This window comes from Bufo bufo, chromosome 2, assembly GCF_905171765.1.
Source record: "Bufo bufo chromosome 2, aBufBuf1.1, whole genome shotgun sequence".
Taxonomy (NCBI): Eukaryota; Metazoa; Chordata; class Amphibia; order Anura; family Bufonidae; genus Bufo; species Bufo bufo.
In genome coordinates this window covers 40,195,758-40,217,922 of record NC_053390.1, presented here as the reverse complement: position 1 = coordinate 40,217,922, position 22,165 = coordinate 40,195,758, and the positions used below count along the sequence as shown (strand labels likewise).

At 45.8% G+C, this 22,165-nt stretch overlaps 1 protein-coding gene across 1 annotated transcript in view; it reads right to left on the bottom strand.

The window, feature by feature from the left end:
* Positions 1 to 306: 306 nt before the first annotated feature.
* Positions 307 to 22,165, bottom strand: part of RANBP3L (RAN binding protein 3 like) — a 43,193-nt gene continuing 21,334 nt past the window's right edge. The window contains exons 8-16 of the mRNA XM_040419603.1: positions 21,061 to 21,170; positions 20,482 to 20,573; positions 19,620 to 19,704; positions 14,740 to 14,833; positions 13,705 to 13,829; positions 12,067 to 12,187; positions 4,290 to 4,432; positions 2,958 to 3,156; positions 307 to 1,101 (exon numbers count right to left, since the gene is read on the bottom strand). Of these exons, the coding sequence (XP_040275537.1) occupies positions 1,058 to 1,101; positions 2,958 to 3,156; positions 4,290 to 4,432; positions 12,067 to 12,187; positions 13,705 to 13,829; positions 14,740 to 14,833; positions 19,620 to 19,704; positions 20,482 to 20,573; positions 21,061 to 21,170 (1,013 nt within the window). The 3' untranslated portion in view covers positions 307 to 1,057. The remainder of the gene's footprint in view (positions 1,102 to 2,957; positions 3,157 to 4,289; positions 4,433 to 12,066; positions 12,188 to 13,704; positions 13,830 to 14,739; positions 14,834 to 19,619; positions 19,705 to 20,481; positions 20,574 to 21,060; positions 21,171 to 22,165) is intronic.

Below are 22,165 nucleotides of genomic sequence, written 5' to 3'. Positions count from 1 at the left end.
CCATTCACTTCAATAGGAGATGAGCTGCAGTACCCAAGCATGGCCACTACATTTTGAATGGCGCTGTGCTTGCTGTTCTATTTACAGTGCTACTTCCAGCAGAGAACAGCTGATCGGTGGAGGTGCGGAGTGTTGGACCTGAACTGATCAGATATTAATGACCTATGCTGAAGAGTCTGGAGAACCTCTTCAATCTACATCCAGGAGATAATACAAAGTATAAAAGCTCAGTTACATGTAAACAGAATATCTGTTATAAGCGCAACCCTGTTAAATTATCAATCTCATAAATTATACGGCCTTCAATAAAATAGAAATATATATTTACTTATAAGACCATTTAAAATATACATAAGATTAGATATACATATATATATATAGTTTACAATGAGCTCTTAAAACCTTTAAAGTGAAGCCCCAGGAGTTGCCCTATTAGCAATTGTCCAACAAATTTCAGTCCCGTAATTGACGTCAAATATGATAAGGAAAACGCCCACTGTAATGAGCATTTGTCCATTAAAGAGGGTTTCCGCTTTTGAGTCTTTTCATTAGAAGGGTGCCCCCCCACAACGATAAGGTATCCCCCAGTGATATTCATTATATTAAAAACCCTGCGTAGAAAAAGTAAACTGGATCCGTTAATGAGATGCATGATCCCCGCTTGACTTCAAGTCCGTACATGCAACAGATTCCCAAAGCAGAGGCGCGGAGGGCGGCACCTGCAGGCTGACAGTCGGATCATGGGTGGAAACCGGAATGCTCATCGCAGGATCGATTTCACAAATGGAAAGGTGCCTTCAGAGTCCTAGTGCTTGAGGTATTTGCATTGTTCTAATCATTTTGCAGCCTTGACTCCTGGAGAGGTGTATTGTAAGTATGCAACACGGATGAGGAGGCATGACCTTGGACCTGGCCATTGTTCACATTGAGAGTCGTAGTCCGTGGTTTCCGTCCACCACAGGTTTATGGTTTGCAGAGCTGTGTATCTTCTGGAGCGATTACCTCCTTAGAGCACGAAGATGCAAGGCTGATGAATTGTGGGAAGGCAGGCTGATTGTCAGGAGTACAGGACGGGTTGTCGCCGGATCCACTGGTGATGGTCTGAAGGAATGAAGAGTTCATTTATCACAGGGTGATTAAGTCATACGGATTGCATGATATAGAAGAGGTCTACTGGAAGGGTGCATGATATAGAGTGCATGGTGTAAAGAGTGCGTCCTATAGTGAGTGTATCATACAGAGGGTGTCATATAGTGAGTATCTCCTAAAAAACACTGTCCACTCTCCTGACATGTCTGGTTTAGTAAATACTTGCATTCCCCATGTAATAACAGTTCTGGACCATCATAACTCTAACTTGAGCCATTCCTCTATTATTCATACTAGAAGTATGAATGAGTTGCCAGCAGTCTGCAGTAAAGGTCCATCTGGGTGTTACTAGTTGGGGTGGAAGGGTGTCCCTGAACAATCTGACACTATCCAATCAGTGCTGCCAGTGTAAGACTGTGTAGGGAACCCCCCCCCCCCCCCCAACAGGTTACACCCAGGTAGACCTTTATCTGCTGACAATTCTATCATAAATATCTAGTAGGAGTAATAGAGGAATGTCACAATATGTAGTCATAATGCTCTGTCCTGCAGGCTCCTGTATTCATCCCCAAATGCATCTGTCCTCCTCAGGGCCCCTCTATCCCCACCCCTATAAATGCATCAGTCCTCCTCCAGGCCCCTCTGTCTTCTAGTCTATCCTCCTCCAGACACCTCTGTTCTCCTCCAGGCCCCTCTGCCTTCCAGTCTATCCTCCTCCAGACACCTCTCTCTTCCAGTCAATCCTCCTCCAAGCCCCTCTGTCTTCTAGTCTACCTCCTCCAGGCCTCTCTGTTCTCCTCCAGGCCCCTCTGTCTTCCAGTCTATCTTCCTCCAGGCTCCTCTGTTTTCTAGTCTACCTCCTCCAGGCCTCTCTGTCCTCCTCCAGGCTCCTCTGTCTTCTAGTCTACCTCCTCCAGGCCTCTCTGTCCTCCTCCAGGCTCCTCTGTCTTCTAGTCTACCTCCTCCAGGCCTCTCTGTTCTCCTCCAGGCCCCTCTGTCTTCCAGTCTATCTTCCTCCAGGCCCCTCTGTCTTCCAGTCTATCTTCCTCCAGGCTCCTCTGTCTTCTAGTCTACCTCCTCCAGGCCTCTCTGTCCTCCTCCAGGCTCCTCTGTCTTCTAGTCTACCTCCTCCAGGCCCCTCTGTCTTCCAGTCTGTCCTCCTCCAGGCTCCTCTCTCTTCCAGTCTATCCTCCTCCAGGCTCCTCTCTCTTCCAGTCTATCCTCCTCCAGGCCCCTCTCTCTTCCAGTCTATCCTCCTCCAGGCCCCTCTCTCTTCCAGTCTATCCTCCTCCAGGCCCCTCTCTCTTCCAGTCTATCCTCCTCCAGGCCCCTCTCTCTTCCAGTCTATCCTCCTCCAGGCCCCTCTCTCTTCCAGTCTATCCTCCTCCAGGCCCCTCTCTCTTCCAGTCTATCCTCCTCCAGGCCCCTCTCTCTTCCAATCTATCCTCCTCCAGGCCCCTCTCTCTTCCAGTCTATCCTCCTCCAGGCCCCTCTCTCTTCCAGTCTATCCTCCTCCAGGCCCCTCTCTCTTCCAGTCTATCCTCCTTTAGGCCCCTCTGTCTTCTAGTCTATCCTCCTCCAGGCCCCTCTCTCTTCTAGTCTATCCTCCTACAGAAACCACTGGTGACCGATTATCTCCCAGAAGAACAAAAGGAATGGACCCGGAAATTCAACACACCCCATCCTTCTCTCCCACAGCAGTCAGAAGCCCCCCATACACATTAGATTGTTGGCCGGCCCCGCCAAAAAAACTATTCTCTAATCTGTAGTGTTCGCCTGTAGTGTTCGTGGATCAGCAATACTCTGCTAGGTCTTGGCTTTTCTGATGACGTGCATTTCTTTACTGCCGCAGATTTCAGCAGACATACCGGAGATCTTGCTGGGATACAGCAGCATTTCATCATCCTCCTCATCTTCACTGTCACTGTTCAGTAGCTGTATATGCGAGTCTTCCTCGGCTTCTGACTTCGGGCTGCTCGGCTCCTGCTCCAGGTCCCTTTGTCTCTTTAGCGCAATCAGACGGTGATGTATCGCTGCGTAGAGACGAGCGGCATCCTTTACACTTGCCTGGAGAACACAGCATTGAGTGAGTCCAATCTGCAGGTCCATACAGTGCAATGTACACTCTTTAATTATATATATTATATCTATGTGTGGGCATCCCAGTTCTAGGTAATGAAGGAATGGACCTGCTGAATTTCAACCTGTCCAATCAGTTATTCAACCTGTCCAGCGTGCATGTGTATGAGGAGTGGTCAGGAGGAATAGCTGTCGGCCAAACAAGCGTCTAAAGTTAATGATCGGCTTTACACAGGCAAATAGACAAGTAAGGCCCCTTGCACACAACCGTATCCGTTTTTGTGGTCTCCAAATCGGGAATCCGCAAAACACGGATCCCGGCTGAGTGCATGCTACCATTTTTTTTTTTAACTTCTGCAGAAACGTCCTGTCCTTGTCTGCAAAACAGGCAAGAATAGAGGCCGTGGAACGGACGTGCGGATAGCAAGCGGTGTGCTGTCCGCATCTTTTGCGGCCCTGTTAAAATTAATGGGTCCGAATCCAATCCACAAAAAATGTTGCGTGCATGAGACCTAACAGTGACATATCAGGAGAATAGGCAGAAGGTGATCCAACAGAGGGTTAAAAGGGTTTTCTGGGACTCAGGGTAGGTCATCAATATCAGATCGGCAGGGGTCCGACTCTTGGCACCCCCCACCGATCAGCAGTTTGTAGAGGACGCGGGGCTCCAGTGAGTGCTATGGCCTCTTCATAGGCCAGTGATGCCAATTTAATTGGTCACATGGCCTAGGCACAGCTCAGCCCCATTCAAGTGAATGGGTGTGGGCTGCAGTACCAAGCACAACCACTATACAAAGTATGGCGCTTTGCTTCTTAAGCTGTAAGGAGGCCGCAGCTGATTGACTGAGGAGTCGGGAGTTGGACCTGGATCTGGTGTTGGATTGACTGAGGAGTCGGGAGTTGGACCTGGATCTGGTGTTGGATTGACTGAGGAGTCGGGAGTTGGACCTGGATCTGGTGTTGATGACCTACCCTGAGGACTGGTCATCAATATCGTACTCCCAGAAAACCCCTTTAAGTAAGAGCTCAGATCAGACAGACCACAAAGGATAAAGCCATGTGTAGTGGTCGCTGTATGGTCGAAAAACGACAGAAAATGCGGATGTCCAGCCGGGTCTTACCTGCACTAGAAATATCCTGACACTGCTGTCCGCCAGATCCGTGGCGGTGAGGCGCACGCTTTTTCTGTTCGCCCTCTCGAGTTTCATTCCGTCAAAGATTTTACTGTTCAGGATCAGTTTCAGGTTCCCGTGGTTTCTCATCACTAAACCCAAAGCAGAAAAAAAAAGGGAAAATGTTAAGACTTTACTAATAAAGAACGGTAAAAAGGTGTAATATGATGCTTTATATCAGAGGACACATTCAGGGTGCACAGAAAATAAGTGGTGGAGATAAGCAGCTGCCGAACACACAGACACCGCTTATCTCTGGAGGAACCAAAGGATTAACATGTGACCCTTCTGTCCCCAGACGCACAAGATAAATGGCGTCTGTCCCAATACTAAACTAAAGTAAACAACAAACTGAACTGAGCTGAGCTGAATAGCCACATTAATGAGGAGATGGGGCATATTAATTAATCTTTTCAGCAAGCAATTTTCGGGATAGAAGTGTTCCCTCCCGGCAATCGCCTGCTAGCTAGCGGAGGAGACTGCTGCTATTACATGCACGATCCCCTCCGCAGCATGGAGAGGAGAGATCGCTATGCCATCCCTCATCCCCATGCTGTATAGTGGTTTGCGGGTGGCAGATCGCTATTAGACGGCATGATCTGCCGCCGGCAAGTGCTCATTTTTAAGCCTCCTAAAAAATCTGAATTTCCTGATGAAGGAGCGTTTGCTTGTTTGTCGGGCAATCGGCGGCAATATTACACTGCAAGATGATCGCTAGCAAGCGTTCACGCAGACGTTATTGTAACATTACTGATTATGGGCCGAAATATCGGCTAGTGTAATACAGCCTTAAATTACAGAACTGATTTAGGGATTACCACCTGAAGAAGGAGGTCATGACCAGCACTAACTTTCCCTTTAATACAGGCCTAAAATGGTGCTATATAGCAATGGTGTATGCATGTAAAGGTCACTCCAAAGATTTATTTATCAAGTTGAAAAAGATCCCTCCAGATAATAGCAATGAAAGCAAACAAGCGCAAATTTCCTATATCATCCTTCATTATGGTCAAAAAGACCTTAAAGTGCATCGGTCAGCAGGATCACCCCTGGTAAACCAGGCATACTGCCTGGTAGGGTATATCCCTCTGATTAAAATGATATCTGTCTCATGAAAATCGGTTGTGGCATTCCTGAGAAAAAAGGCTTTTATTCTTTATATGATTGAGTGCTTCAGGGCACTGAGGGGAGTGGCCAACAGCACAAAGTTTAGTGGCCAGGCTCCGCCCCTTGGTACACTGAAGCCCTCATTTGCGTAAAGAATAAAAGTATTTTTTTTTTCAGGAATGCTGCAACCAATTTTTACAAGACAGGTATCATTTTAATCAGCGGGATCAACTCTATTGTGCAATGTACATGTTTTGATAGGATTGATTCTGCCGACGGGTGCCCTTTAAAGTGGCAAGTTTTACATTTCTCTCCTATACATAGGTTAAGAGTCTGATTAATGGGTATATGACCATTAGAACCTCGACCAATCAGATAGACTGAAGTCTGAATTGGCTGGCACTTCTACTAGGAAAAAAAAATAAAACCGTAGATATTTATATTTTAAAAAACTTCTTATTTGGAAACAATGAATTGCCCCCTGATTCACATAGATTGGAGGAGTGAGAGTGGAATGTGCAAACAGAAGAAACCAATAGGAGAAAGAGCGTTGAGATACCGGCCGGAAGAGGCTTTGGTTACTGCAGTGTTCACCGAGTGAACTATGGTACTTTGTATTTTTTTTATTTAGATTTGAATGATATTTTCTGCAGAATATTTTGTTTTGATTGACTATATAGCAGGGGTGGGGAACCTTTTTGCTGCCGAGGGCCATTTGGATATTTGTAACATCGTTCGGGGTCCATACAGTACAAAATTCTCAACTTAAAAATTTGACGGCTATATTTGGTCAAACATATAAGTGACTTAGGGATAAGTTATAGAAATTGTGCTTCAATTTAAAAAATCTAGAGCGCTGTATTTTTGCAGCACAAAATGGCATCTGCACTATATATTAAAAATAGTACAGGAGCCATTTTGACCACATATAGCAGTCTAATTTTAAGTTGAGAATGTTATACTGTATATTTAGTTCTTTATTTGGCATTAATGGCAGCCAAGCTAAACCCAGAGGGGTTCATCCAGCTTTCCCTCTCCCTGCTTTTTTCTTCGCAACTGTCCCTGCCTTTGTCCCTTTCTCAGCCTCAGATCTGCCCCACACCTCCATCAGCCTCCTATAAGACCCCCCAGCCTACATCAGCCTCATCAGACCCTCCCCAGCTTTAGATCAGACCTCCCAACTTCAGATCAGACCCTCCTTAGCCTCAGATCAGACCCCCCAGCCTCAGATCAGACACCCAATAGGCCCCCCAGCCTCAGATCAAAACCCCTAGCCTCAGATCAGACCCCCAATAGGCCCCCCAGCCACATATCAGACCCCTAATAGGCCCCCCAGCCTCATATCAGACCCCTAATAGGCCCCCCAGCCTCATATCAGACCCCCAGCTTCAGATCAGACCCCCCCAGCCTCAGATCAGCCCCCATCAGACCCCCCAGCCTCAGATCAGACAACCAATAGGCCCCACAGCCTTAGATCAGACCCCTATTAGACCTGCAGCCTCAGATCAGACCCCCCCCAGCCTCAGATTAGCCCCCATCAGACCCCCAGCTTCATATCAGCCCCAATCAAACCCCCCAGCCTCAGATCAGACCCTCCTCAACCTCAGATCAGCCCCAATCAGACCTCAGATCAGACATTTAAAATAAATAAACTTACCTCTCCAGCTCTGGACGGCGCTGCCACTTGGCAGATTCACTTACCCTCCCTGGTCTTCTTCCTGCCGCTCTGTACTGTGACCTGACAGCGCACAGCATCAGGTGATAGTGCGCGTCTACGTGCACTACGTCCTGACACTGTACGTGTCAGGACACAGCGTGGGGCCAGAAGAAGACGAGGGAAGGTGAGTACAGTTAGCAATGCGCTGTTCTCACCTTCCTGTGCCTCCCGCATGCTAATGACTGCTTCCACAATGGAAGCTTTCATTAGCTGTTTCACAATATGTTCTGGCAGGGGGCTGAGGGCCACATGAAATGGCCCCACGGGCCTCTGCTATAGATGGTCATAGAGGGATGCAACCTATAATGGAAGGGGATCAGGCCCAAGGACTATTCTCTGTCCCTACAAGGGAAGTGGACCCTCCTGACCTGGAACATGAGGCTTACAAGACTCTACACTGGTGGCATTTAAAGCCAATGCAGACAATTCAGAAAATACTGGGCAGAAGGATCGCAGCCAATTTTGTAACGGGGATTGACCACATGCCCTATGGACAAGTTGTATGCACTACACTAGAGCTTGTATACTCATCATAAATGCTTCCAATGCCTCCAAACTCATCCATATACCCCCCTATGAGCCCAGTAGATGGCAAAAGAGTGTCCTTCTGGCATCCACCAAGCTGGTACACTTCACTAAACCTTTTTTTTTCCTGTATTGACGTGCTGCTCTTTCCTAGACAGTCAGGTACCACAACGGTGGTCCACGGTCAACGTATGGCACATGGGAGTATTTCTCATAGTGCACGTCAAGTGGATGCCTCAGATATGACGGGAGCCTCAGATTGCAACTCAAGGTTCTGAGATATGACTTAAGGAGAGGTCAGATTTACTCAACTCAGTATAATCTTTCCAGCCTAATTTATTTATCGCCATAGTACAACTTGTGGAGCTTAACCAACATAGATTCAATAGGCACTTGATCTCTAGGCTTAATCACATGAGAGATGAAACCAGAGGAGGCTTGCTCCGTACGCCTTGGGTGTTTGCATTTATCAACCTCACCCTCATCATTGTGCAATCGCTGGAATCCACAGTGGGAGTCTATAGAAATAAATCTTGAACTTACACCGACCTCACTTTGTGATATCTATTTTTTCCCATGCCTCCAAAATAAAAAAAAAGCCTTTTAACTCTCCCTTTGGGCGGACCTCCATCTTCTGCTGCTACCTAGCAGGAGTTTTCTGCTTTCACAGTGCCAAAACTTCCCCGACATGTCTGTTAGAGCAAGTCAATGGGAGGAAAAAGCCGACACAGGATTTAATGAAGCAGCAAAATCATCATGAGGCTTCCGAATGGGCCACCCCATAACGAGCAGTTGTAGGATTAGCATGATCAAAGGCTGATCCTATGCAGAAAATATTTGGGTAATATGGGCTGGAATGAAAAGTCCACCAAGCAAAACTAAAAAGTTAAAGAGGTTTACCAAGATTTTTATACTGATGACCTTTTCTCTGGATAGGTCATCAGTATTTGATAGGTGGGGCTCCGACACCCGGGACCCCCGCCGATCAGCTGTTTTAAGAAGGCAGCCGCGCTTCTGTGAGCGCCATGGCCTTCTCTCAGCTCACCAAGCACAGCACCGTACATTGTATAGCGGCTGTGCTTGGTATCACAGTTTAGCCCCATTCACTTCTATGAGGCTGAGATGCCCCTACTCCACGTGACACATGAATGTGTCGTCACTCGGCCTAGGAAAAGTAGAGAGAAGGCCACAGCACTACTGTGGGTGCCAATGCCTTCTGAAACTGCTGATTGGCCAGGGGCCCGGGTGTTGGACCCCCACCAATGAGATACTGATCACCTACCCAGAGGACAGGTCATCAGTATAAAAATCGTGGAAAACCTCTATAAGGGGCTTAACTTTTTAGTTTTGCTCGGTGGACTTTGAGGAGGACCACTGTGTTTGCACTGGATTTCTATTGGCAACTGTGATGTATAACTGTTGATACAATGACCAAGTGCCAATATTAGTGGCACCTGCATACACGCTCCCTATGCTACTTGATTCATCCAGTTTCACCCAATGTGTACCTGCGGAACAGGGTGTCACATCCCACCATGTGGCAGAAGCCACCACCTATCTAACTTTAGCTACATACTTTCCTAGATCTACCACAAATAATACAGTATAAGTAGACTAAAGCCTCTTTAGGCACAACACTAAAATATGAAAGTACCCAACACGAAAAATAACTACTGCCCAATTTTGTAAAATCTATCATGATAGTCTTACAACAATCTTAATTAGGGGTGTAGCATGGGGGAAATTTATGTGCGCTCTTCAGGATATGTAAATATTAGGGCTTTGACAAGGGGTAGGCAGTAGCCTAGGGCACATCTGAGGTTGGAGGGAAAACACTAATATATATGTGTTTATACACTCACTGACAAAAAAGTAGCACACCAAGGAGTTGTTGGAATGAAACTCTATCTATGAATGTAATGGTGATAAATGTAATGAGTACAATATTAGAGGAAAGGAGAAGATTATTGGGGAAAACTATACAATTGAAAGGAGGTTGTAGGGCCCTGTTGGGACACCTCTAGCCTGGATACAAGATGAGATACGGCCTCTAGCCTGAATACAATATAAGATACGGCCTCTAACCTGGATTTAAGATGAGATACGGTCTCTAGCATGGATACAAGATGAGATACGGCCTCTAGCCTGGATACAAGATGAGATACGGTCTCTAGCCTGGATACAAGATGAGATACGGTCTCTAGCCTGGATACAAGATGAGATACGGCCTCTAGCCTGGATACAAGATGAGATACGGTCTCTAGCCTGGATACAAGATGAGATACGGTCTCTAGCCTGGATATAAGATGAGATACAGCCTCTAGCCTGGATACAAGATGAGATACGGTCTCTAGTATGGAAACAAGATGAGATATGGCCTCTAGCTTGGATACAAGAGATATGGCCTCTAGCCTGAATACAAGATGAGATATGGCCTCTAACCTGGATACAAGATGAGATACGGCCTCTAACCTGGATACAAGATGATATACGGTCTCTAGCATGGATACAAGATGAGATACTGTCTCTAGCCTGGATACAAGATGAGATACGGCCTGTAGCCTGAATACAAGATGAGATACGGCCTCTAGCCTGAATACAAGATTAGATACGGCCTCTAGCCTGGATACAAGATGAGATACGGCCTCTAACCTGGATACAAGATGAGATACAGCCTCTAGCCTGGATACAAGATTAGATACGGCCTCTAGCCTGGATACAAGATGAGATACGGCCTCTAGCCTGGATACAAGATGAAATACGGCCTCTAGCCTGGATACAAGTTGAGATACGGCCTCTAGCCTGGATGCAAGATGAGATACGGCCTCTAGCCTGGATGCAAGATGAGATATAGCCTCTAGCCTGGATACAAGATGAGATACAGTCTCCAGCCTGGATAAAAGATGAAATATGGCTGGGCATAGAGTCATATAGATTGGATTGGGGATTAATCTGGTTACCGGCAGCCAAGGAAGTGCTGTAATCTGGAGGCGACATTCCTGGGAAACCCTCGCTGTGTGCGGGCGAGTATTATCCTACTGAACAATGCCAGTTGGAAGCCCTGCCATGAGAGGAGCACACTGGTGGCAGGATGCCCTGCACATATCACTGAGTTAGTGTCCACTACTAGGGGTGACCGACTGCCGTATGCGATGGCTCCACAGACCATCACCAGCAGTGGGGCCAGTGGGTCACTCCATACTCAAACCCGATCGTCATCTGATCCCAAACAGAACCTGGATTCATCACTAAAGATACAGTTGCCGTCCAGAGCAGTCCGGGTTTCTTGTTCACGACACCACTACAAATGAAGGCGAAGGTAGCTGTCTGTCAATTGCAGGACATGTAATGGGAGCCGTGACACCTAATTTCCATCTACTAATTGCCTGGAAATGATCCGGACAGGGACAGGGGTGTGTAATGAAGGTGCCCCCTGTGTCTGAATGGTGGACAAGTAAACTGTGGGAGCTGATTGTGTTTGCGAATGGATCAAACTATCTTCTCTTCTGGTGGTCTGTCAGGCCGCCCAGAGCCTGCTCACCAGGTGTGTGTGCCCTCACGTAAACACTGTTCCCATCACTTCCTAACAGCGAGGTCAGAACGACCTAGATGGTGGACAATTCCTCCAAACGACCATCCTGCTTCTTGCAGTCCAATGATGCTCTTTCCCTCTCAAAGTCTGTCAACTGGGCAGAGTGTCTTATAGGAGCATGTCTAGCAATGAACAATCTCTACCCAAAAGTAGCCTCTGAGAGCCTTTTTTTATAGGGCAACAGCACTTCTACGCCCTCTTGTGGCTAATCAGACCACACTTTTAATCATTGACATATCTGCCTGAGACATAACTGCAGGACGAGTTTTGCGAGCTGAGATTTCTATCCGGGGCATTATTTTTTATATATATTTTTGTCAATGAGTATATATGTAAAAAAACAATGCAAGTCTATGAATTTGTATTACCATTGGGGACTGTGTCTAAATGGCAGATATCCCAGGGTACGATGAACACCCCCTGTAACCAATCAAGTAATGGGATGGCTAGCCTGCAAATCATTGATAACGTGTGGAGGGGATGGGTTTGGATGGGAATAGGGACGGGGAACATGTACAGAGTTTCAGTGACTTAAAGACGGCACATTATACAGCAATCATGCTGACCTTCACACATTGAGGTAGGTGGGGGGTGTTGGGCACAAGTAGAAAACCCTGCCAGGGACACCAGGAAAGCTTGACCATCTACAGTAATAGTGTACAGATGCCCTGGCCATCATGTAGACTGCATCTGTGGAGGAATACGCCGGTCAGCTTGTGTTCACCTTCCCCTCACTACTATGAATTTGGCTCTGAGGGTTTAGCCGTTTTGATTCAATCCTCTACCTATTCGTGATCGGAGCTGCCCGGTGCCGCTGCTGGCTGTGTCATTGAGTCTTAGGTAGCCATGTCCTCGTTCTGTCCACACTTGCTTCTCCTTGTTGAACACAAACAGCTTGCAGTTAACCTAAAATGAAAACATTTTGCTATAAGCAACAAAGAAAAAAGAAAACAATCGTTTGATGGAAAGATGAGAGATGGAGTCATATCAGTGTCACTGCCGTTAGGTTACAGGATAACCAGAAAGAGGAAACCATCCCTGAGCACCAAGGATGCAGTTGTGTATATAGAGATTTCAGCTCAGAAACGTACAAAATTGTGAATGCAGCTCAGAATTGGTACAGAATACGTAATGTATATAGACAGTGACTCCACCAGCAGAATAGTGAGCGCAGCTCTGGAGTATAATACAGCATGTAACTCAGGATCAGTACAGGATAAGTAATGCATGTATGTACACTGTGATTCCACCAGCAGAATAGTGAGTGCAGCTCTGGAGTATAATACAGGATAGAACTCAGGATCAGTACAGGATAAGTAATGTAATGTATGTATACAGTGACTCCACTAGCAGAATAATGAGTGCAGCTCTGGAGTAAAATACAGGATGTAACTTGAGATAAGTAATGCATGTATGTACATAGTGACTGCACCACCAGAATAGTGAGTGCAGCTCTGGAGTATAATACAGGATGTAACTCAGGATCAGTACAGGATAAGTAATGCATGTATGTACACTGTGATTCCACCAGCAGAATAGTGAGTGCAGCTCTGGAGTATAATACAGGATAGAACTCAGGATCAGTACAGGATAAGTAATGTAATGTATGTATACAGTGACTCCACTAGCAGAATAATGAGTGCAGCTCTGGAGTAAAATACAGGATGTAACTTGAGATAAGTAATGCATGTATGTACACTGTGATTCCACCAGCAGAATAGTGAGTGCATCTCTGGAGTATAATACAGGATGTAACTCAGGATCAGTACAGGATAAGTAATGTATATAGACAATGACTGCACCAGCAGAATAGCGAGTACAGCTCTGGAGTATAATGCAGGATGTAACTCAGGATCAGTAATTAATGCATGTACACAGTGACTGCACCAGCAGAATAGTGAGTGCAGCTCTGGAGTATAATATAGGCTGTAACTCAGGATCAGTACAGGATAAGTAATGTATGTACACAGTGACTCCACCGGCAGAATAGTGAGTGCAGCTCTGGAGTATAATACAGGATGTAACTCAGGATCAGTACAGGATAAGTAATGTATGTTCACAGCGATTGCACCAGCAGAATAGTGAGTGCAGCTCTAGAGTATAATATAGGATGTAACTCTGGATCAGTACAGGATAAGTAATATATGTATATACACAGTGACTGCACCAGCAGAATAGTGAGTGCAGCTCTGGAGTATAATTTAAGTGATTACTCAGGATCAGTACATTATGTGGTGCTGAGAGTATTGAACCTTAATGGACAATATTCAGGGGTTTCCTACACATGTGAACCATCTCATGGGACATGTTATATGAATTTTGGGATGGGGGGGGGTTCATTATTATTCATTTATGCCGATATCATCTGATCTTAGACCTTTTAAATCTTTCACCCTAGCACCAGATGGAATAAGGTGACTGACTTGCAGCACGTTGCGGTCAGACTCTTCTCCTGTGACAATATCCACTTGGTCCAGTTCGTACTTCAGCTTGGGCCTGGAGGTGTACGCTGCGGCGGACTCTATGAGGCTTCTATGCGATATGCGTCCTACAAAAAAGCAAGTAACATAAGGTTTTTACATCACAGGATGTCTTGTGGGCTATAAATCTTTTCAGGTGACCATCTACGGAGCAGCTTCTCATAGGCAGAGCTGATATTTGAGAAAATTAACCCATTATATGCGCTGTCCTAATGATTAGAAGCCAGTAGGTCCCGGTGTTTGGACGGCTGGCTCCAGGTGTAAGTTGAGTCACTGTTGGTCCCCTGTCTACCTCATTCTTGACTTGATGTTCTTGGAAAATGATTAACCCAGATCACTATGCACCTCTCCCCCAAATCCAGTGGACTTTGGCATCTGCCCAGGTTTGCCTGGTGCTGACGCCGGACTGTCTCCTATTACAAGCAGAGCAGTGGGGGAGGGCTCCTGCAGGAGCCAGTTGCCTTATAGACATTCAGAGGTTTGTTATATCAATCATCTGGGACACAAAGAATATTCTTACATGTATGTCTGTCAATATAAGACAGGGTCAGAGGGGGAGGAACAGGGGTGCACCACCAATGAGGCCAGGTGAGGCGATAGCCTCAGGCAGACCAAGGTAAGGGCAAGATGGGGGCAGCGGAAGGGCCATGGGGAATGAGAGGTTTCATTGTGAAGGGTTTAGGTTAAGAAATTAGCATTAGGGCGGGGCGGGGGAGCGCCATTTCAGTTCCCGCCTCAGGCAGCAGAAAGGCTAGATGCGCCCCTGGGGAGGAATGATATTAAGGACGAAATTTCTTGGATTTTTTTTTTAAACCCACAGTGTTTCTTTAAGTAGATAAAATGTAGAGAAGGATTGTATGTTCCCCATAGAGCCTATATAATACACAACTAGGCTGCCTCGTACACGAGTATACTGGGGGCCGACGGTCTTGTCCTGCAGTGTGTATATATATATATATATATATATATATGTCTTACTTTGATAGGGCCAATTCCTGTTACAAGATACTCTAGTGGAAGGCATTTCCCTCTTGATCGTGCTGGTCTGAGACGCCATCGGCCTCTTGGGGCTCTGAAAATAGAGAGAACAGTTTATCTTACACCCGGCTATAAATAAGTGGATGTGGTTTATGGTGTACACAGAAGATTCCTTTTTGGGGCTTCTTCATGCAAATCAGACTATCATAAAATAATTCCCGGTAAAGTCCTTCAGTCGTCCTCATCGCTCAAGAAATATTCGGCTGTTGATTTTTTATATACAGTACAGACCAAAAGTTTGGACACACCTTCTCATTCAAAGAGTTTTCTTTATTTTCATGACTATGAAGGCATCAAAACTATGAATTAACACATGTGGAATTATATACATAACAAACAAGTGTGAAACAACTGAAAATATGTCACATTCTAGGTTCTTCAAAGTAGCCACCTTTTGCTTTGATTACTGCTTTGCACACTCTTGGCATTCTCTTGATGAGCTTCAAGAGGTAGTCCCCTGAAATGGTCTTCCAACAGTCTTGAAGGAGTTCCCAGAGATGCTTAGCACTTGTTGGCCCTTTTGCCTTCACTCTGCGGTCCAGCTCACCCCAAACCATCTCGATTGGGTTCAGGTCTGGTGACTGTGGAGGCCAGGTCATCTGGCGCAGCACCCCATCACTCTCCTTCATGGTCAAATAGCCCTTACTTTCAAAGTTTTCCCAATTTTTCGGCTGACTGACTGACCTTCATTTCTTAAAGTAATGATGGCCACTCATTTTTCTTTACTTAGCTGCTTTTTCTTGCCATAATACAAATTCTAACAGTCTATTCAGTAGGACTATCAGCTGTGTATCCACCTGACTTCTCCTCAACGCAACTGATGGTCCCAACCCCATTTATAAAGGCAAGAAATCCCACTTATTAAACCTGACAGGGCACACCTGTGAAGTGAAAACCATTTCAGGGGACTACCTCTTGAAGCTCATCAAGAGAATGCCAAGAGTGTGCAAAGCAGTAATCAAAGCAAAAGGTGGCTACTTTGAAGAACCTAGAATATGACATATTTTCAGTTGTTTCACACTTGTTTGTTATGTATATAATTCCATATGTGTTAATTCATAGTTTTGATGCCTTCAGTGTGAATCTACAATTTTCATAGTCATAAAAATAAAGAAAACTCTTTGAATGAGAAGGTGTGTCCAAACTTTTGGTCTGTACTGTATATATCTGGGTAAAATGGTGACAACCAATGTGGCCACCATTATACTGCATATACAACTAAGGCTGGAGGCGGATAACACAGGATCCACCATTGACAATAGGTGATATACAGTGCACTCGGAAAGTCTTCAGACACTTTCACTTTTTTCACATTTTATTATGTTGCTCCTTGTGCTAAAATAAAAAAAATAAAATAAAAAAAAGCCGTTTTCTCCATCATTCTGCACTTAAAGGGGTTGTCCAGGCTGAACCCGGACATACCCTTATTTTCACCCAGGCAGCCCCCCTGAGGCTAGCATCGGAGCATCTCATGCTCCGATGCGCTCCCTTGCCCTGCGCTAAATCGCGCAGGGCATGGTCTCTTTTGTTTTCAATAACACACTGCCTGGCTCTGATGGGCGGGCTTTAGCGCTGCCCTAGCCGTTTTACTTGCCCTAGCTGTTTTACTGGCTAGGGAATCGCTAAATCCCGCCCATCAGTGCTGGTGACATCACCGGGCTTCCTGGCAGCCCCATAGAGAGCCCCAGTACGTCACCGGATTTCCAAAAAATGCCTTTGCCCTGCGCGATTTAACGCAGGGCAAAGGAGAGCATCGGAGCATGATCTGCTCCGATGCTCAAGTCAGGGGGGGCTGCCGGGGTGAAAATGGAGGTATGTCCAGGTTCAGCTCTGTACCCAGACAATCCCTTTAATACCTTATAATGAGAAAGTGAAAACAGAATGTTAGGAATTTTTACAGATTTATTAAAAAGGAAAATTACTCCTGGACATAAGCATTCAGACCCTTTGCTATGACACTTGACATTTAGCTCTGGGGCCTCCCATTTCTCTGGATCATCTCTGAGAAGTTTCCACACTTTGATTGGAGTCCCCTGTGGTAAATTTAGTTGATTAGACCTAATTTGGAAAGACACAGCCCTGTCTGTATAAGGTCTCACAGCTGACAATGCAGCTCAGAGCAAAAACCAAGTCGTGAGGACTAAAGAACTGCCCGTAGAGCTCAGAGATAGGATTGTGTGGAGGCACAGATCTGGAGAAGCAGATACAAACATTTCAGCTGCACTGAATGTTCCCAAAAACACAGTGGCCTCCATAATTCTTAAACGGGTGTAGTTTGGAACAACCAAGACTCTTCCTAGAGCTGGACGCCTCACCAAACTAGGTAATCAAACCCAGTGGTCACTCTGGCTGAGCTTCAAAGATCCTGTCTGCAGATGAGAGAAACTTCCAGAAGGTCAACCATCACTGCAGCCTCCACCAATCTGGACTTTATGGCCAGAAAAGATATATGAAAGTTTGCAACAACAAAAAAAAGCACCTAAAGGAGTCTCAGACTATGAGAAACAAGATTCTCTGGTCTGATGCAACCAAGATTGAATTCTAAGAGTCATGTCTGGAGGAAACCAGGCGCCGCCCATCACCTACTCAATAACATCCCTACAACGAAGCATGGTGGTGGCAGCGTCATGCTGGGAGGACAGGGAGACTGGTCAGGGTGGAAGGAAAGCTGGATGGAGTAAAGTACAGAGATATTTCTTAAGGAAAACCTGATCCGGAGCTCTGGGCCGAAGGTTCACCTTCCAACAAGACAATGGCTCTAAGCACACACCAAGACAACACAGGAGCGGCTTAGGGACAACTCTGTGAATGACCTTGAGTTATCCAGCCGAAGCTCTGAACCCAATAAAACATCTCTAGAGAGACCTAAAAATTGCCCCATCCAACCTGACAAAGCAGGAGAGGATCTGCAGAGAGGAATGTCAGAAAATCTCCAAATCCAGGTGTGCATACCTTGTAGTATCATCACCAAAAAGACCGGAGGCGGTAATCACTGCCAAGGGGGCTTCAACTGAGTAAATGAGGCTGAATACTTATGTCCTGAGTAAAGGGTGTGAAGACTTATGTCCTGAGTAAAGGGGCTGAATACTTATGTCCTGAGTAAAGGGGCTGAATACCTATGTCCTGAGTAAAGGGTGTGAAGACTTATGTCCTGAGTAAAGGGTGTGAAGACTTATGTCCTGAGTAAAGGGTGTGAAGACTTATGTCCTGAGTAAAGGGTGTGAAGACTTATGTCCTGAGTAAAGGGTGTGAAGACTTATGTCCTGAGTAAAGGGTGTGAAGACTTATGTCCTGAGTAAAGGGTGTGAAGACTTATGTCCTGAGTAAAGGGTGTGAAGACTTATGTCCTGAGTAAAGGGGCTGAATACTTATGTCCTGAATAAAGGGTCTGAAGACTTATGTCCTGAGTAAAGGGGCTGAATACTTATGTCCTGAGTAAAGGGGCTGAAGACTTATGTCCTGAATAAAGGGGCTGAATACTTATGTCCTGAGTAAAGGGGCTGAATACTTATGTCCTGAGTAAAGGGGCTGAAGACTTATGTCCTGAGTAAAGGGGCTGAATACTTATGTCCTGAGTAAAGGGGCTGAATACTTATGTCCTGAGTAAAGGGGCTGAATACTTATGTCCTGAGTAAAGGGGCTGAATACTTATGTCCTGAGTAAAGGGGCTGAATACTTATGTCCTGAGTAAAGGGTGTGAAGACTTATGTCCTGAGTAAAGGGTGTGAAGACTTATGTCCTGAGTAAAGGGTCTGAATACTTATGTCCTGAGTAAAGGGGCTGAAGACTTATGTCCTGAATAAAGGGGCTGAATACTTATGTCCTGAGTAAAGGGGCTGAATACTTATGTCCTGAGTAAAGGGGCTGAATACTTATGTCCTGAGTAAAGGGGCTGAATACTTATGTCCTGAGTAAAGGGGCTGAATACTTATGTCCTGAGTAAAGGGGCTGAATACTTATGTCCTGAGTAAAGGGTGTGAAGACTTATGTCCTGAGTAAAGGGGCTGAATACTTATGTCCTGAGTAAAGGGGCTGAATACTTATGTCCTGAGTAAAGGGTGTGAAGACTTATGTCCTGAGTAAAGGGGCTGAATACTTATGTCCTGAGTAAAGGGTGTGAAGACTTATGGCCTGAGTAAAGGGTGTGAAGACTTATGTCCTGAGTAAAGGGGCTGAATACTTATGTCCTGAGTAAAGGGGCTGAATACTTATGTCCTGAGTAAAGGGGCTGAATACTTATGTCCTGAGTAAAGGGGCTGAATACTTATGTCCTGAGTAAAGGGTGTGAATACTTATGTCCTGAGTAAAGGGGCTGAATACTTATGTCCTGAGTAAAGGGGCTGAATACTTATGTCCTGAGTAAAGGGGCTGAATACTTATGTCCTGAGTAAAGGGGCTGAATACTTATGTCCTGAGTAAAGGGGCTGAATACTTATGTCCTGAGTAAAGGGGCTGAATACTTATGTCCTGAGTAAAGGGTGTGAATACTTATGTCCTGAGTAAAGGGGCTGAATACTTATGTCCTGAGTAAAGGGTGTGAAGACTTATGTCCTGAGTAAAGGGGCTGAATACTTATGTCCTGAATAAAGGGGCTGAATACTTTTCAATAAATTAGTAAAGATTTCGGACATTCTGTTCTCACTTTCTCATAATGGAGGACGGAGTGCAGAATGAGGGGCACAAGGAGGAACGTAACAAAATGTGAAGAAAGTGAAAGGGTCTGAAGACTTTCTGAATGCATTGTAGATAGACAGTAATTACTTCTTACTTTCCCAGGAACACTGCCATACACACTGCTGTTCGGTATGCAGTGAACTTACCATGACTCTTTTCTCCATGTTCTCTCCGAAAACAAAATCGACATTGTATTTCTGTGGCATAAACCGCTGCTGAAAAAGCTGCATCCTAAATGGAGAAGAGTGAGAAGACTGCAGTTACAGTAAGAGCTAAAATCCCGCAACCCTCAGCAGCAGGTTTACTATACTGAAATCTTCTAGGGGATGCTAAGGAATAAATCATTTGACCTCCTCGTCTTCCTCGATCCTTCCGTGTACCAAATCACATTCCAAAAGGAAAACTCTCCAGGTGCCCCTTCCCCTCCACCACCACTGTGCGACTGTATGTGAAATATCAGGTTTAGATAAAAGAAGGGCATCTGCCGTGTTGGCTGGGAGGCAGCTTGATGTAGCAGGGAGCCCCCCCCCCCATTTCTCCAGGTAGGTTGTCAAACCCACCTTTAAAGGGATTGTCTCATGAAGAAAGCCACTGGAAATAGGCCCTGTTAGAGCATATGGACGTCATATACTGTAGAGGGGTCCCCCACTCGGGAACCCTCTCTATGAGCCAGAAGACCCCATGTAATAACATAGGTCCACTTGTTGGCCACAGAAATCTGGTGCCCAGAGAGGGACCCTCGACAACCCACTGATTGCCAAGGCAGCTGCTTGGTAAAGGGTATTGGTGCCCACTCTGTTGTTGTGTTGCTTATGGTTTGTTACATTGTATCAATACAGGTAGAGTGTGTTGCTGATAACGGGGCAGGGGTATATTTGATGAAGAGCGTCTCCTTATCACTAATGAACCCATCGGTCAGGTGCAAGTATCAGGTAGACAATCATCGTCTAAATACTTGTAAGCTATGCGCCCCTCCTCCGCCTTTGAGGCACTGCTTGCTTTTCTCACCTGGTTGCAATGTCCAAGAAGCATGTAGATCCAGTAGAAGACTTCGGCTCATCGGCGTTGCTTACTGGAGGGTTGCTTTTTTCTTCTTGCTGCTGTCAAAGTAAATACAAAGCTGATCGCGGGATGTCCCTCAGCTGAGTCCCCAAAAATCAGCTGTACCATATGGGGGAACCCACCAGCCAGTGGTTCGTTCCCCTGCAGCCCCACGAGAGGGAAAATGAAGCATTACATGGTGCCCATTGGAACCCGTTGCTCGGTGCTCCCCTGCTCTGGCTTATAGATAACGGTCCCTGATGGGAGACCCCCCCCCCCCAACCAAACACTGTTAACTCCATATTTGAAAATTATAGTTTCATAATTTTATGCATATATATTTCAATTATTTTATTATTTTTAATATCTCTGCATTCTTGTTTAGAACTGGAGGCTCTGAGCTGAATAATATGAATGTATCCATGTAAAATGTATGTAAAATGTATCAGTCTGGAGTCCGGGTTGTTTACAACTGTAGCAGACCCTCAGCTGTGAGAAGTGTTAGGGCTGTACGGTTCAGGACTGGATCATAAAATATCACGTTACCTTGTTTTCTGGTGTGGCGGCGGCAGCGTCTGTCTCCACATCTCTGCAGACGGTCACTGGCGGAGGCGGCAGCGTTGCGGGTTTAATCACCGCCCAGGGGTGAATGTTTCCTGCAAAATATTGGATCTCCAATGATTAGGTCTCTGACGCTACGGCAACTCCAAATAAAGTGTCTTTTTATTCACTAGTGCAACATTTCCGTCCTCTTACTGGGAATTTTCTCACTCCCAGTAACAGAATTGAGACATTGTATTGGTGACTCTGCAAATATATTACTTTGATCCAGGATCAGAGGCACAGCTGCCGGCACAAACACTGCGCTGCTTGAACTTTGGGTTATATTACACGTGAAGATTCGGCAGGAGATTGTAGGGAGTGAAGTGTTCCCTCCTGGCAAATTGCCTGCTCGTCAGTGGAGGAGAGCGCTGCTATTACATGCAGTGATCCCCTCCACAGTATGGGGAGTAGTGATCGCTGTGCCATCGCTGTTTGCCTGCAGCAGATCGTAATTACACGGCACGACAAATGAGGGTTTTTAAACCTGCTAAAAGATTCCAGTTACCTAGTGGACGAGTGTTTCCTCATTCATCGGGTAATCGGCGGCAGTATTACACTGCCAGATCATCACTAACGAGCATTACTATGAACGCTCGTTAGATATGATCTTCACGGTTATCTTCTGGTGTAATAGGGCCTTTTAGGATTTTTATCTCTCTCATCTCCATCTCTCTTCCCCTTCCTTTTTCTTCCCTTTCTTCTCTTCTCCTTCCAGTCTCTTCCACCTCTCTCTCTTCCTTCTCTTCTCCATCTCTCTCTCTCTTCTCCAGGGGCGGATTGGCCATAGACCTTACAGGGAAATTTCCCAGTGGGCTGATGCCCGGGGGGCTGCCTGAGCCCTCCTCACAGCCGCCTGTGGAAGTTTTTGGGGCTGTATTTTGTGCTGCTGGCAGTATTTTGTGATGGACTGTGGTATTTGGCTCCGTTGGGGCGGTATAAAGTGCCACAATAAGGTATTGCTGACCTGCCTTCCATCAATTTGGACACCACTACAAAACGGGGCCACTTTTTGTATTTTTTCCAGGGCCACTTTAAGTTCCCAGTCCTC